Source organism: Mustela lutreola, chromosome 2 (genome assembly GCF_030435805.1).
Source record: "Mustela lutreola isolate mMusLut2 chromosome 2, mMusLut2.pri, whole genome shotgun sequence".
Taxonomy (NCBI): Eukaryota; Metazoa; Chordata; class Mammalia; order Carnivora; family Mustelidae; genus Mustela; species Mustela lutreola.
The window spans coordinates 199,860,340-199,873,164 of NC_081291.1; the positions used below are offsets into that span (position 1 = coordinate 199,860,340).

Sequence of the window (12,825 nt, forward strand, 5' to 3'; positions counted from 1 at the left end):
TTATTGAAGGGAGATCTACCTCCCTCCTCCAGGCTCTCCAAAGAGAATATCAAATACCACTAAAATTCTATATTTATGACTACCCAAATGTGCTTTCTGAATTTAACGATGATCCAGCCAGATGTTTTGGGGTGATGGAGAAACAAAAAAGAAAAAAAAAGCGAGTTTTGTTAGCCAATCCCTTTTAAAAACATCACATATAAAAAAAACCTTTAATAATCTGTTGTGTTGCTAAATCAGACAACTACTAGGTTAACTGTTAAATTGCCTTAATTAATGGGAGCAGACACCCTGAACTGATGTAAACCTAGCCTGAAGAGAAGAAACCATATTTTAGAAGTCTGTGCAACCATATTAATTACTGTTATTTGGATTTTCTGGAGTACTAAAACCATGAAGCTCCCCCTTGCTGATTGGCTTCGAGGACTGGCTGGCTTTTTAGGTATCTGAGCCATTTGGGATAGTGGGGTATACTAATATGTAGGAAATTATATCCAGTGCTTAGATTATAACCCACTGGTATTCCTTCCCCAATAGGGAACTTGTCATGACAGCTATGGACCCATGTGTATCTGGAAATAAGATGCCACATAAGAGAAAGGAGCTCCCATTAAGAATCCCAGTTCTGCAGGCATCTGAGCACTTAGGTAATCATCCTCAACCTGGATTAAGGCTAGAGACTTCCTGCAAAAATACATAATTGCCCATTCCTCTACGCTAACCATGACACTGCATGCAGACTTGCCCTGTAACATTCAGACATTCAGTATTGACACACAATAAGTATTATATTTGTTTTTTCTTTTACATTTTTTTCTTTTCTTTTTTAAAATATTTTATTTATTTGACAGAGAGAGAGAGAAATCACAAGTAGGCAGAGAGACAGGCAGAGAGAGAGAGAGGGGAGGAAGCAGGCTCCCTGCAGAGCAGAGAGCCCGATGCGGGGCTCAATCCCAGGACCCTGGGATCATGACCCAAGCCGAAGGAAGAGGCTTTAACCCACTGAGCCACCCAGGGGCCCCACATTTTTTTTTTCTTTATAGTGGACTGTGAGCCCCTGGAACAACTCTCTGATGACAGCCTCACCCACTGACCCTTGGACATGATTTTCAGGGCTAGCTGTAGATACCTTCATTGCTTTGAGGATTTATATTTTCCTTCCATTCAAAAGCCCAGCAATGACTGTTTCTTTAGAATGTCGAGCTAGTGGTGAAACTCACAGGATCCATACCCTCTATAAAATGTATTAATTGCTCATTGCCCTGAAATAAATTAGTAATTTAATGGTAATACAAGGAAAAATAAAGTGATAGACATCATCATAATTATTGTGGAATTTTACTTCCCTGAGTAGGCTGGACTCTGTAATCCTTCAAGCCTAAGTGCTAGAATTCTTATTCTGCAAGACTTGTTCTTACTGAAGCAGGATTTACCTTCTTTTTCCCCAAGAAAACAGCCCAATAAATGTTCAGTGTGAACTTGTGGCTTGTGAAAACCAAAGACAAGGAGGTGTTCTAGGAAAATGTACCACCCATTAAAACCAAGTCAAGTTATGGAAAAACATCTTTGTAGGTTTTAGAATGCTTTCTTTCTTTCTTTTTAAACATTTTACTTATTTATTTGACAGAGATCACAAGTAGGCAGAGAGAGAGAGGAGGAAGCAGGCTCCTCGCTGAGCAGAAAGCCCTGGTATCATGACCTGAGCTGAAAGTGGAGGCTTTAACCCACTGAGCCACCCAGGCGCCCCTAGAATGCTTTATTTCTAATAGAAACTATAGATCACACATAGATGTTTGCAAAGAAATACATACACTTACATCCAGGAAATTCCCAATATTCAGAATATTTGTGCTGATGGTTTTCTCTGGAACTGCATTCTGAGATTAAAATCAGTTGGGAAAACCGTGCCTCAAATATTCTCTTCAATTTGCTTCTGTGGCAATTTAGTGAAGCAACCTGCTTGGAAGTAATCTATTTGCAGAACCTAGGTGGGGAAAAACCTGCCACATCCTATAATTCACGGAGCAGGTTTTGGCTCCCACTTCGCCAATCCATCTTGAATAGTGGCTGGTGCCCTGCATCTAGCAATACATATGATCAAGCAATTTAGCGCAAAAAGAGAAAGGCCCCACAACTTGGCATCCCCGTGGACATTAATCTTTGAGAAAACCAAATGGATCCAACTTTTGCCAGAGTTTAATAGCGAAGCTGTCACATTTTACACAAACGAGCATCAGGTCTGTTAGCGAATGGAAAGAGAGGACCAGGAGAAGCGGAGGGCAGGAGGTGGGGCTGCTGACTGCAGTCTTTTCAAAGCGGCTCCAGTTTTCATGGGAGGGGCCGGGTTGCGTCCCATAGCAGGAGAGAAGAAGTAGTTAAAAATTATTGCTAGCAAGGGGCCGGAACCTCGGGATGTGGGTATATAAGACCGCGCCTCCGGGCAGAGCTGCTGTTGCTGCTGCCGCCGCCCTGAGAGCCAGGACTAGCCACACCGGCTTAGCCCCTCACTAGCCAGAGGCCCGGGAGAGGAGCAAAGGGGTCGGGCGGGGTCCAACTCGGGTTTCCTGCTTCACCGCTGGGCCAGACACGGACCCTCTAACTTCTGTTTCCTCTCCTTAAACGCGCACCGGCGGGGTGGTGCGCTCTAGCTCCGGCGCGTCCGGCTCCAGGCCCTGCCAAAGGCGATGAGTGCCGGGCCCTGGCCAGCTGGGCTCCGGCGGCGGGAGTAGGGTCCGGCGGGCAGGCAGGGAGGCTCAGAGGTTCGAGCTCCCGCTGCGCGGCGGGCAGTGCTGTCTTCGCTGCACGCACACCTGCTGCTGTCGCCGCGCCGCGATGAGCCGCGTGGTCTCACTGCTGCTGGGCGCCGCGCTGCTCTGCGGCCACGGAGTTCTCTGCCGCCGGGTGGTCAGCGGTGAGTCAGGGGGCTGCCCGCCGAGCGGACAAGCAGGGAGAGGGGGCGCGGGGTGCGGGGGCAAGGGCGGTGCGCGGCGGTCTGTTCTGGGGTCAAGGCTCTCCAGGAGCTTGGAAACCTGTGAGGAGTAGGGCGTCGGGAGGATTGGGGGGCGTGGCAGCGAAGGGACTAGATTGTGGTCAGCTTTCTTCCCGGCCCCGCAAAAACACACGCAGAGAAAAGTTTAAATTTGGGGCGAGTGCCTGGTTCAGTAACTGCAAAGTGGGCTCTGCTACAGCGTTTGCCAAGACTGATTTTCACTCTCTTTTTAAGAGAGTAGGCCACCGGGCAGGGCTTGGCACCTGCAAAAGGGTGGGGTACCATGGATCAGGCAGAGGAAAGAAACCCAGAGCTTCAAGAACCGCTGCAGAAATGCCAGCCCCTGTTGTCCTGTCTTGACTTCGGTCTGCGCACTGTGTTCAGTCGGATAGTTTCTGGGACCAGACCTACTCTTTGTGGGTGGCTCTCAGTCTCCTGGGCATGCATGCGGCCTTTGTTCTCAGGGAGGGCTGACAAAGAACAGGGGACTTACTGGTCATTGTGTGCAGACGCCTTTCCTTTGCACACCTTATTCCAGGTTGGGGACTTTTCAGAAAAGGAAGTCCGGTCGAGTTGGGCTGAGGTGTCCACGGTAATGGCCACAGGTTCGTGCACACAGTAGGTGCCCAATTAGGTGGGCCGAGTCAGTGCCACGGAAGGGGATCAGAATTGGCAAGCTTCCAAGCATTTGCTCTGATTTTTCTTTTTCTTTGACTTTCAGGGTTCTTTTGTTAAGCAATTTATGTCTCATTCACCATCCCTTACTTTTGGGGAAGTTCTTTAAAAAAAAAAAAAAAAAAAAGATTCTCAAAAGCTTAGGATGAATGAATTGTGCCTTACATGAAAATTGAGTATAACAACCCCTACTGAAATTTCTTGCAATGTTAATTGAAGTGTTTCAATGAATATTTGTTGAATGTATGTGGGAAAGGGTTTTAAGTGTGGACTTTTTTTTTTTTAATGTAAAAAGCACAAATTCCTTTTCACATTCCATTCATCAGAATAACAGGTGTCACTAGAGGTAAGAGTAGATGAGAGATGACATCAACTTAATCCGTAGTGAAGCCAGACCTTTAGAAACTGGCATATTAAGCTTAATTGTTGCTGATCTTCCCCTCAGCAATATGTGATGTTCCACATCTTGAGACTATAATTCTTCAGTGTCTAGTTATCAATCACTCACCGCTGACTTTTTGGCCCTCTGGAGACATTGGAATTAAATACATGGTGAACTGTCATTTGGACATGTATGCTGCTTACATTTGGGGGGCAGGGAGAAAAAATCAGGGTCATTATTTTGATAAATTGAAAACTTTTCAGTACCAAGTTAGGATGTTACAGGAACCATATATTAGATCCCTTTCCCCTTAATACAGCTTTGAAGAAAAAGTTCGCTATATAGATCTGAGTGTTTGAATTACATATTTGGCTGCTTTGGGGTTTATGAGAATTACTCTTACAAGTGATTGAGCCCAGAGACCAAGCTTTTAGCATATGGTGTGTTTTTAGAAACACTTCATTGCCTTAAGTAGTATCTTTTTGGTATATTCTTGTTTGTATGCCATAAACTTTGCAAGAGAGATGAAAAATATGTAAAATAAAAACAGAACTTAAAAAATTGTCAATGAAAAGGTTTTTTTTTTTTTTGGTATTCTATTATTGCATAAATTGTTGCAAACCTTTTGTTGTGTTTTCCTGTGAAGTGTTTATAGGCATCTTGTAGATGACATCTGGAAAATTTCTAATTAACTGAACATGATCTATTTGATTTAGCATAAATGATGATGTTTACTTGATATCAAAACAATTACTTAGTTATGTTTTTCTTATGGATAATTTAATTACCCTTGGCCATAAAAATTCTCATTAAAATTTAACCATTCTAAGCTTGTGATTTTATCCTTTGACGACAATTTAAAAATATTTTAGCCACAATAGTATGAGTACAGAGAGTGTAAAACATGACATGTTGGAAGTAGTAGGTCTAATGTCTGATGGATCAATGTTAAGTTCTATGTGGTGCATCAACTTTTTCCTGCCACTGGGGACCAAAATTCTACTCAAATATCTGTCAAATGAAATCAGCTCTTTGGGGCTGTTATTAGGAACATACTTGTAACATATGGAACATATCAGTATAGCTATTTGTAATTTATATTTAGTGTACCAAAATAATTACTTTCTCTAGAAAAGAGACAGAAACCCACAAAATAATTCTTTATAGAAATTTTCTTCATTTTAGTACTTTAAAACATGCGATATTTCCCATACTTTTAAATACATCACTATTGTAAAAGTTGAGAAATAAAAGTATTTTCACAAGAAATAGGAAAGTATTTTTATAGGTTAGCAGTCATGTTTATTTTGATGCATAAATACATAGTAAAATATATAACCATGAGAGTAATTTAATATATTAGAGGATTTAATGAAAGAGTATTTAATGAATTTATGAGTTAATTTTGGAATTACTTTTAGGATCTCAGATTTGTACTGATTTGTTACTGACTACAGATATGTAGAGAATATTTGTGGGGAGTAAAATCATTTAATTCCGTGACTTGACTGGTAGATCATGACAGATTTAGGGCAAAGATAAGAGGATTTTACTTATGGGGACATGGATACAAATGAGAAAGAAGTGTTCAGGAGGCTCAGTTGGGTAGGTTTCCAACTTAGTTTAGGCTCAGGTTTCTCAGTCATGGCATCCATGCTAGGCATGAAGCTGACTTGAGATTCTCTCCCTCTGTTCCCTCACCCCCTGCCCTGCCACCTCTCTCCATCTCTCTCTTAATAAATAAATAAATCTTTAAAAGAAAGAAAGAAAAAAAGAAACAGAACTGTTCAAAATTCAGGTTTTTAAGGTAGAAAGATATGTCTGAAGAACATGTGGGTATTTTTAAACATTCCAGGTGTTTTTGAAATAATGTGTGTGTATGTTTTTTACTCTTGCTTTTTCTTTTTAGTGGGCACAGCAGTGATCCCTGACCTGTTACGCAGTAAAGGGCACTAAGTATTTTGCGTGGTACCTCCATATTTCTGCAGAAAATGTTAATATGTATTAATTTGAACTCATTGGAATTGGCCTGCATTTTATTTAAGATCCTGGGGGGATTTAGACACATCTCTTCTGTTGTGTAGCTTCCATAGAATTATGCAAATCTATGGGTTGTGACCAGTAGCTGTAGGTTATTGTAATAGCAAGGGTGATAGAAAAAAATCTGCTGAGCATGTCCCGTCCTGTGGTACTATTCCATGACATCATCAAAAGCATAAAGTGATGACAGTGCAATTTTCAAAGATGCAATTACTTTAAGTATCTCTTGGGCAGGAAAGGAACAAATTAATCTTATTACTAGTCATTTAATAAATTACACATCTATCATAGCCATTACTCCTTAACTGCTATTTTTCATCATTTTATAGTTTTGTTTTGAGAACTCTTCTTCCCGAGGATGGCAATAACTATTTCAATAATGTTAAAAATGAGGTGGTGTTGTGTAAAGGGGGCCAGAGTGGAAATCCAGCTGATGTTCACATTAACAATTTTTACTTTTATAACAGCTTTCTGTGCTGGGCACCTGGCGTACAGGTGGATGAATGTACACAATTGGCAGACGCTCTTGTAACATATTACTGGTAATAGAAAAGACCCGATGACTTGAATCCTGTTGCACTCCTTGTAATTGGGAAAAATTCATTTGGAGTTTGCTTTATATAGAAGATGTAAGGGCTGGATGAAAAATAAAAAAAAAAAACACTTAATGCTAGATATGGTTTGAAAATCTGATATAGATGTTACAATATTAATCCTGTGTCTAAATGTTCAGTAATAGAAAAACCAAAATCTGCTTAGAAAAACAAACTCTCAATGCATAAGCCCTTGCACATATCAGCAATAGTAATCCATTACAGATCAATGCTAATAATTTAAGATAGAAAACATGAATAAGGTATATGTTCATCAATCTCTTTATTTCATGAAATATTTTGCTTTAGAAAAAATATTACATTTGTCTAGGGAGACAGCATAGACATCTGGATGAAGGTGTGGACTATGGGGCCAGAGAGACAGCCTGGTTCTAAACCCTGACTACTGTGTTGTGTGAATCTGCAAAATATCTAACTTTTTAAAATAGGATGGGAGCTACATGATGCGACCTACAGCACAGGACTGTTGGAGGGTGAAGGGGTTTGAACAGATTTGTGCAGACTGGATCGTGCACAGGGAGTTTGTGCCAAGAAGCTGAGAGGGAGCTCAGCGTGCAGGTCCTGTACGCTGGAGCTAAGGCCACCTAGAAGAAAACAACTTTTTCTAGCTGAGCAGCCTATATCGCCAGGAGAACACATCTTTTCCTAATTTACCCAAAGGTGTGGCTGGTGCTAGCAGTGAGACCATCCATGCTTAACTATTCATAAATGTCTGACCATTATTATTACAATACTTCTTTAAAACTCCTTTTTAGAAAAAAAAAACAAAACTCCTTTTTAGGTGAGAAAATTCCATTTTAGGTGAGAAAACCAGGAAAGTTTTAAGTAATGCCCCCAAGCATACCCACAGTTCAAGTATACCTCTGGAATTCTCAGCAGCTCTTTTTGATTGAATGTTTTAACTTTTGAGTCACACAGTCACTTGGTTTACCATTTTCTATTTAGATCCCAATTTTTAAATATGCAAATTTAAAAAAATGAGTTCCATTCCCTTCTCAAAGCTTGTGGTATTTCCCAGTGAGAGAGGTAGGACTTGCAACTGCCACCACCGTCCACAAAATGACCCAGGACTACAGTTTTGAGTTTATCAATGCAAGAAAATATATTCTAACACCCTTTTACTAGCACATTATACATTTAATTGCACTATAAAAATCTCTGTTACAAAAAAGAAAACTTATTATAACAAAAGTGTTTTTTTTTTTTTTTTTTAATAAAAAATCATCCTTAAGTTGGTGGACTATTGAACACTTTAAGGAGCACACTGTTTGAAAGCATTTCATTTTAGTTTAGAAGGGCTGGCCTTGTATCAGAGATCATGGCACAGTGTATAATGTTGGATCAACCTATTTAGTTATGTGATTTGGGAGAGAGTAAGAAAGAATGATGAAAAGCCAATTATTTTGTGGGATTTTGGTAAAATGTCCAAAGTTCAGTCAGTCAGGTTTGGGGAAGACTTATCATGTAGATTCTCTTTTGTACATTTTTTTTTCTTTTTGTAACTAAAAGTAGATCAAGACAGAACCATAGAAATTCGTAAAATATCTTTTATGTCTTTATTGAAAATTATGATATAAATTCAATACTCAATATTAGTAATATATGCTTAGAGCATAAGGTATGAGAAAAGTGTTATTACTTTGCTCACAGAGGACTCAGCTGAAGAAAGTTAATAAATATAAGCAAAATAAAACTGAATCATAGATCCTTTCTATTAGGGAAGAAAAAAGTAAACTGCCATAATACTATGAGTTCGGCCCCACTTTTATATCAATGCCAAAAGCATTTACTGCCAATATTTAGTTCTAACGGACAAAACCATCTATTCATGGGAATAGTAGAACAGTAGAATCTTAGCAGTGACAGTGATAGGAATGTTTATGCTGTATGCATGTGTGTATAATATTCATAGGTGTAGAATCCTAGGTGGAAATCCTAGGTGACATTAAGTAAATTGTTAGTATGAAGCTTGCCTTAGTGTAATAAACACTGTTGCATGGTTGTCTGAATATTTATCTAAATATGTTATGGTTAGCAGAGGGTGGATGGAAGTAGATGTAGTAGGTGAAGTTTCGAATTCCTATCGTTCAAAATAGCCAATGGAAGATTTTATCTGAATGAAACATTTAAAGATCAGAGAAAAGGGAGTTCCCCATGCGATCTCACAGAAGGAGAAGAGAGATAGTTGTAATGGTTCTCTAGGAAGATTAGCCTTTACAGAAGTGGGAAAAGTGGCTTCCAGAAGATCTGTATTAATGGAACTTTTCTGGGAATTAGGGCAACATTTGTTTCCCAGCTGTTGGGAGTTCCCCGGCCATGACGGCCAAATTTCCATCAGCTGAAATGGTGGGGAGTGTTCAGCAGCTCCTTTTGCTTGATTTTGCTACTGCTTGGACTACATTTGCACAATAAGGCGGTAGTTGGGAGTGAAATAGAAATGGATGTCAAGAAATCCACAGTGTCAGCTTTAACTGATTGTATGTGAATGGTAATAAAACTGGGCCAGGTATCTGTAATTTTCAAACAGCCTTGCTAGATCTGAACTGCTAGTGACCTTTCAGTTCAAAATCTGAGGACACAACTGATATTCAGCAGATACTTTGGAGTTAATATCTACCTGTTTTAGTGGTAATTGGCCCCTATTTGGATCCCCTGACTATACCTCTGCTTTGCAGCCACTGCAATCTCTACCCCCTCTCCCATGACCCTGGACCATTCCATCACCCACAGCCAAGGTGAGAATGCCTGTCACAGAGAGTGCCATGGTCAGCTAGCATCTAGGATTCACGCACACATTTTAACTACTTTAAATAGAATCTCTGCCTTAGGTTTTCCTCTTATTAATATTATTTCTCTGTAGACTCACATAACAGTGTTAGGAATTTCCACATTGCATTAAAATTCTCTTAAACATTTCACTCAAAATGCTACCCTTAATTTTATAAATTAAACTGTAATTTCAGTGGAACTATTTCAGTGTCCTCACTGTAAAGAAATCTGTGTAGTGTTTATTTTTTAACATCAAAGAGAATGAGCAGGGACTTTTAGCATCTAAATTATATATAGGCACCCTCTGAATGAGTGCTGGCCTTGGTATATAAATAATTTTTACTCATTCAAGTTTCTGGTTAATTTATTTTTTAAATGGACTCCTTTTTGACATCTTGCAAAACAGTCTTGTTGGACAAGTTTAATATTTCAGAAGTGTTGGAGGCAAATCCAAGTCTGAGAGTTCTTGGAGTGAAAAACTGAGCCCGTTGAAGACTCAAGGGAATGCAGTTGAGATATATTTCGAGACAGAAATATGTAAAGACTGTAGAAGAAAGTGGAAATAGCTTGCTTTAAAAATACAGGCACAGAACTCACTGGGATTAATGGCATTTTTAGAATATTATCAGGAGCAACCATTTTAAACAATGAAGTCATCACAAAATCTAATAATAAATTAGGAGAAATTAAAATAAATAATCATATTAGAATTAGCCCCTGGGACTTTCATGATTATTTCTCAAGGATGATTTATTTCAGACTGATTTGTCCTCTTGAAATCTCTTTACTCCCATTTTCCTGCAGTCATTCATACTAACGTTTTATTTTTCATTAACAATTAGTTGGGGCTGTCCATTCATTTGTTTATATTATTCAGTGTGGTGCTCCTGGGTCCAGATCACAGTTAATGAGACAGAGAGGACAGCTGGCTGGCTGGCTTGCATTGCTACAACTACTTTATTAGATGGCAATTCTCAGCTTGGACCATAATATTGAATGCCTATCACTCAAACACTGTGGTAAGGTTAATGGCCTCCTGATATCGGCACCCTCCCGACTCTGAGTGTCATCATAGGTCATTAATTGCTGATTCTGGGGGAGAATGGATGTGATACCGATGTTGACTCAGTGTGATGTACTGTAATTAAGAGTACAAATCTTGAATGCAGTATTTTTTAGCCAGTGTTTAAGTATAGTAACACTCCCCTCTCTCCACTACTGACAAATTTTCTTGATCGGCTCCAAAACTAAATACCTGCTGAGAAAAGCCTTCAATCCCAACAAGAATAATGTTCATGCAGACAAATCTTAAGAAAGCTGTAGAGCTCTGCCTTAATTTCTTCACATAAAGTAATTTGACTTAATTTTACATAAAATACTTGGTAGTCTGTTTTCCGAGACCAAACCTAAGCTGAAATTGGAAGAAGGCAAAGAAACTAATAGAGGTTCTGGGCAGCAGATCGGGAAAAAGAAATAGTGACAGAGAGGGATGCATGATTTTTAATGTTTACAGAAGAGAATAGAAGTGAAACAAAGAAGCTAATCTGGAGATTATGTCTATAATTTGGCATACTTGCCTGGTGGTATAAGGGAGCAGAAGTAAATCAAGAGTCTATATGTTGAACCACCCAAGTGGCCCTAAATTAGGGAAAGTTGAAAAGAAAGGCAGTGTTACCACTTTCAAACTCATAAAGGAAGTAATTGCAACTAGTCTAATAAAGCATCTTTTAGGTTAAATTTGAAGAAGTCATTTTATTTAATATGTCTCCATTTAATACATAAATGGAGATTCTAATGCTGAAAAACAATTTGTTCTCACACACAATACCTAAGTTGTTTTTAATTTAATGGTCTTTGAAAGACACGTTTGGCCAAATTTTAGTTTACCGAGATCTCTATCCAAGTTATCAGAGATTGACAATAATCAGCAATAGATGAGATTTTAAAAGCACCTTTATTACCTGATGTATTTATTTGTTTCATATTTAAAAAGCCTTTCTTTTTTGTTTGTTTGTTTTTAGTATTTGATTCTCTGAGTTCAGGGGAGCCTGAGTGGCTCAGTCTGTTGAACGTCCAACTCTTGGTTTCAGCTGGGATGGTGACCTCGGTGTTGTGAGATCCAGTGTGACCCCTGCTCGTGGCTTCTGGAGTCTGCTTGAGATTCTTTCCCCTCCTCCCTTCCCCTTGCCCTCTATACCCTCTCCCCATGCCCCTCATGTGCACTCGTTTTCTTCCATTCTCTCTCTCTCTCTCTCTCTGAAATAGATAAAATCTTGATTCTCTAAGTTCAAATTTGGGACATTCTACTTGGAGTTTATAACTCATTTGAGATGTCTGTGTAGAAACAGAGAAGTCATTGGCTGAGAGACTGGAGACCACACATGGAGATCACCTATCAAACCAGAAAATATTCAGAGAATTGAGAATGAGAATTTTCTCAAAGATTACTCTATACCACTCTAGAAATCTATCCTGTCACTTTTAATGCTGTATTTTATTAATAAATTATTACTAGAGTTACTTTCATTTTGACCTCTATTAACTTTCAATGTAATGTATTTAATGTATATACAATAAAAGCAAATATTTATGCCTCAAATTTCCCACCTTTTATAAAGGTTTTTCATACCTTCTAAACATTGCTTTTAAAAATTTTATTTGTTTTTTTAAATTAAATTATTTTATGAATTGTTTTTCTTTCATAGTTTTGGCCTTTTAGCTCTCCATATACCTGAAATTTCTTTAGCTACCTTCATATGCTGTGATAATTAGTTTATATCTAAGCCAGAAGAATCATGAGTTCCCTTTACAGAAATTTTCTTTAAGTAAAGTGTTTTGAAGTTTGTGTTAGAAGTCTACTTAGGGAATCAATTTGCTTTTATAAATTGAAAGTAATAATTTAAAAAATAAACCTTATAAAATGATGCAATGGAACAATCATTCTTGGGAGAGTGCATCCTGTGTTGATTGGCTCTTTAACCTTAATTCATAATAGGTTATGAATATAGCTCGGGTAATCAATACATAGCATCTTTTTTTCAGGCCAGAAGGTGTGTTTTGCTGACCTCAAGCATCCCTGCTACAAAATGGCCTACTTCCATGAACTGTCGAGCCGAGTGAGCTTCCAGGAGGCACGCCTTGCTTGTGAGAGTGAGGGGGGAGCCCTTCTCAGCCTGGAGAATGAGGCAGAACAGAAGTTAATAGAAAGTATGTTGCAAAACCTGACAAAACCAGGAACGGGAATTTCTGATGGTGATTTCTGGATAGGGCTTTGGCGAAATGGAGAGGGGCAGACATCTGGTGCCTGCCCAGATCTCTACCAGTGGTCTGATGGAAGTGCTTCCCAGTACCGGTGA

At 39.1% G+C, this 12,825-nt stretch overlaps 1 protein-coding gene across 2 annotated transcripts in view; it reads left to right on the forward strand.

The window, feature by feature from the left end:
• Nucleotides 1-2,658: 2,658 nt before the first annotated feature.
• The window catches only part of CHODL (chondrolectin), a 28,673-nt gene continuing 18,506 nt past the window's right edge, over nucleotides 2,659-12,825 (forward strand). For both annotated transcript variants that reach the window (XM_059165273.1, XM_059165274.1), the window contains exons 1-2: nucleotides 2,659-2,911; nucleotides 12,512-12,821. In XM_059165273.1, the coding sequence (XP_059021256.1) occupies nucleotides 2,833-2,911; nucleotides 12,512-12,821 (389 nt within the window). In that variant the 5' untranslated portion in view covers nucleotides 2,659-2,832. The remainder of the gene's footprint in view (nucleotides 2,912-12,511; nucleotides 12,822-12,825) is intronic.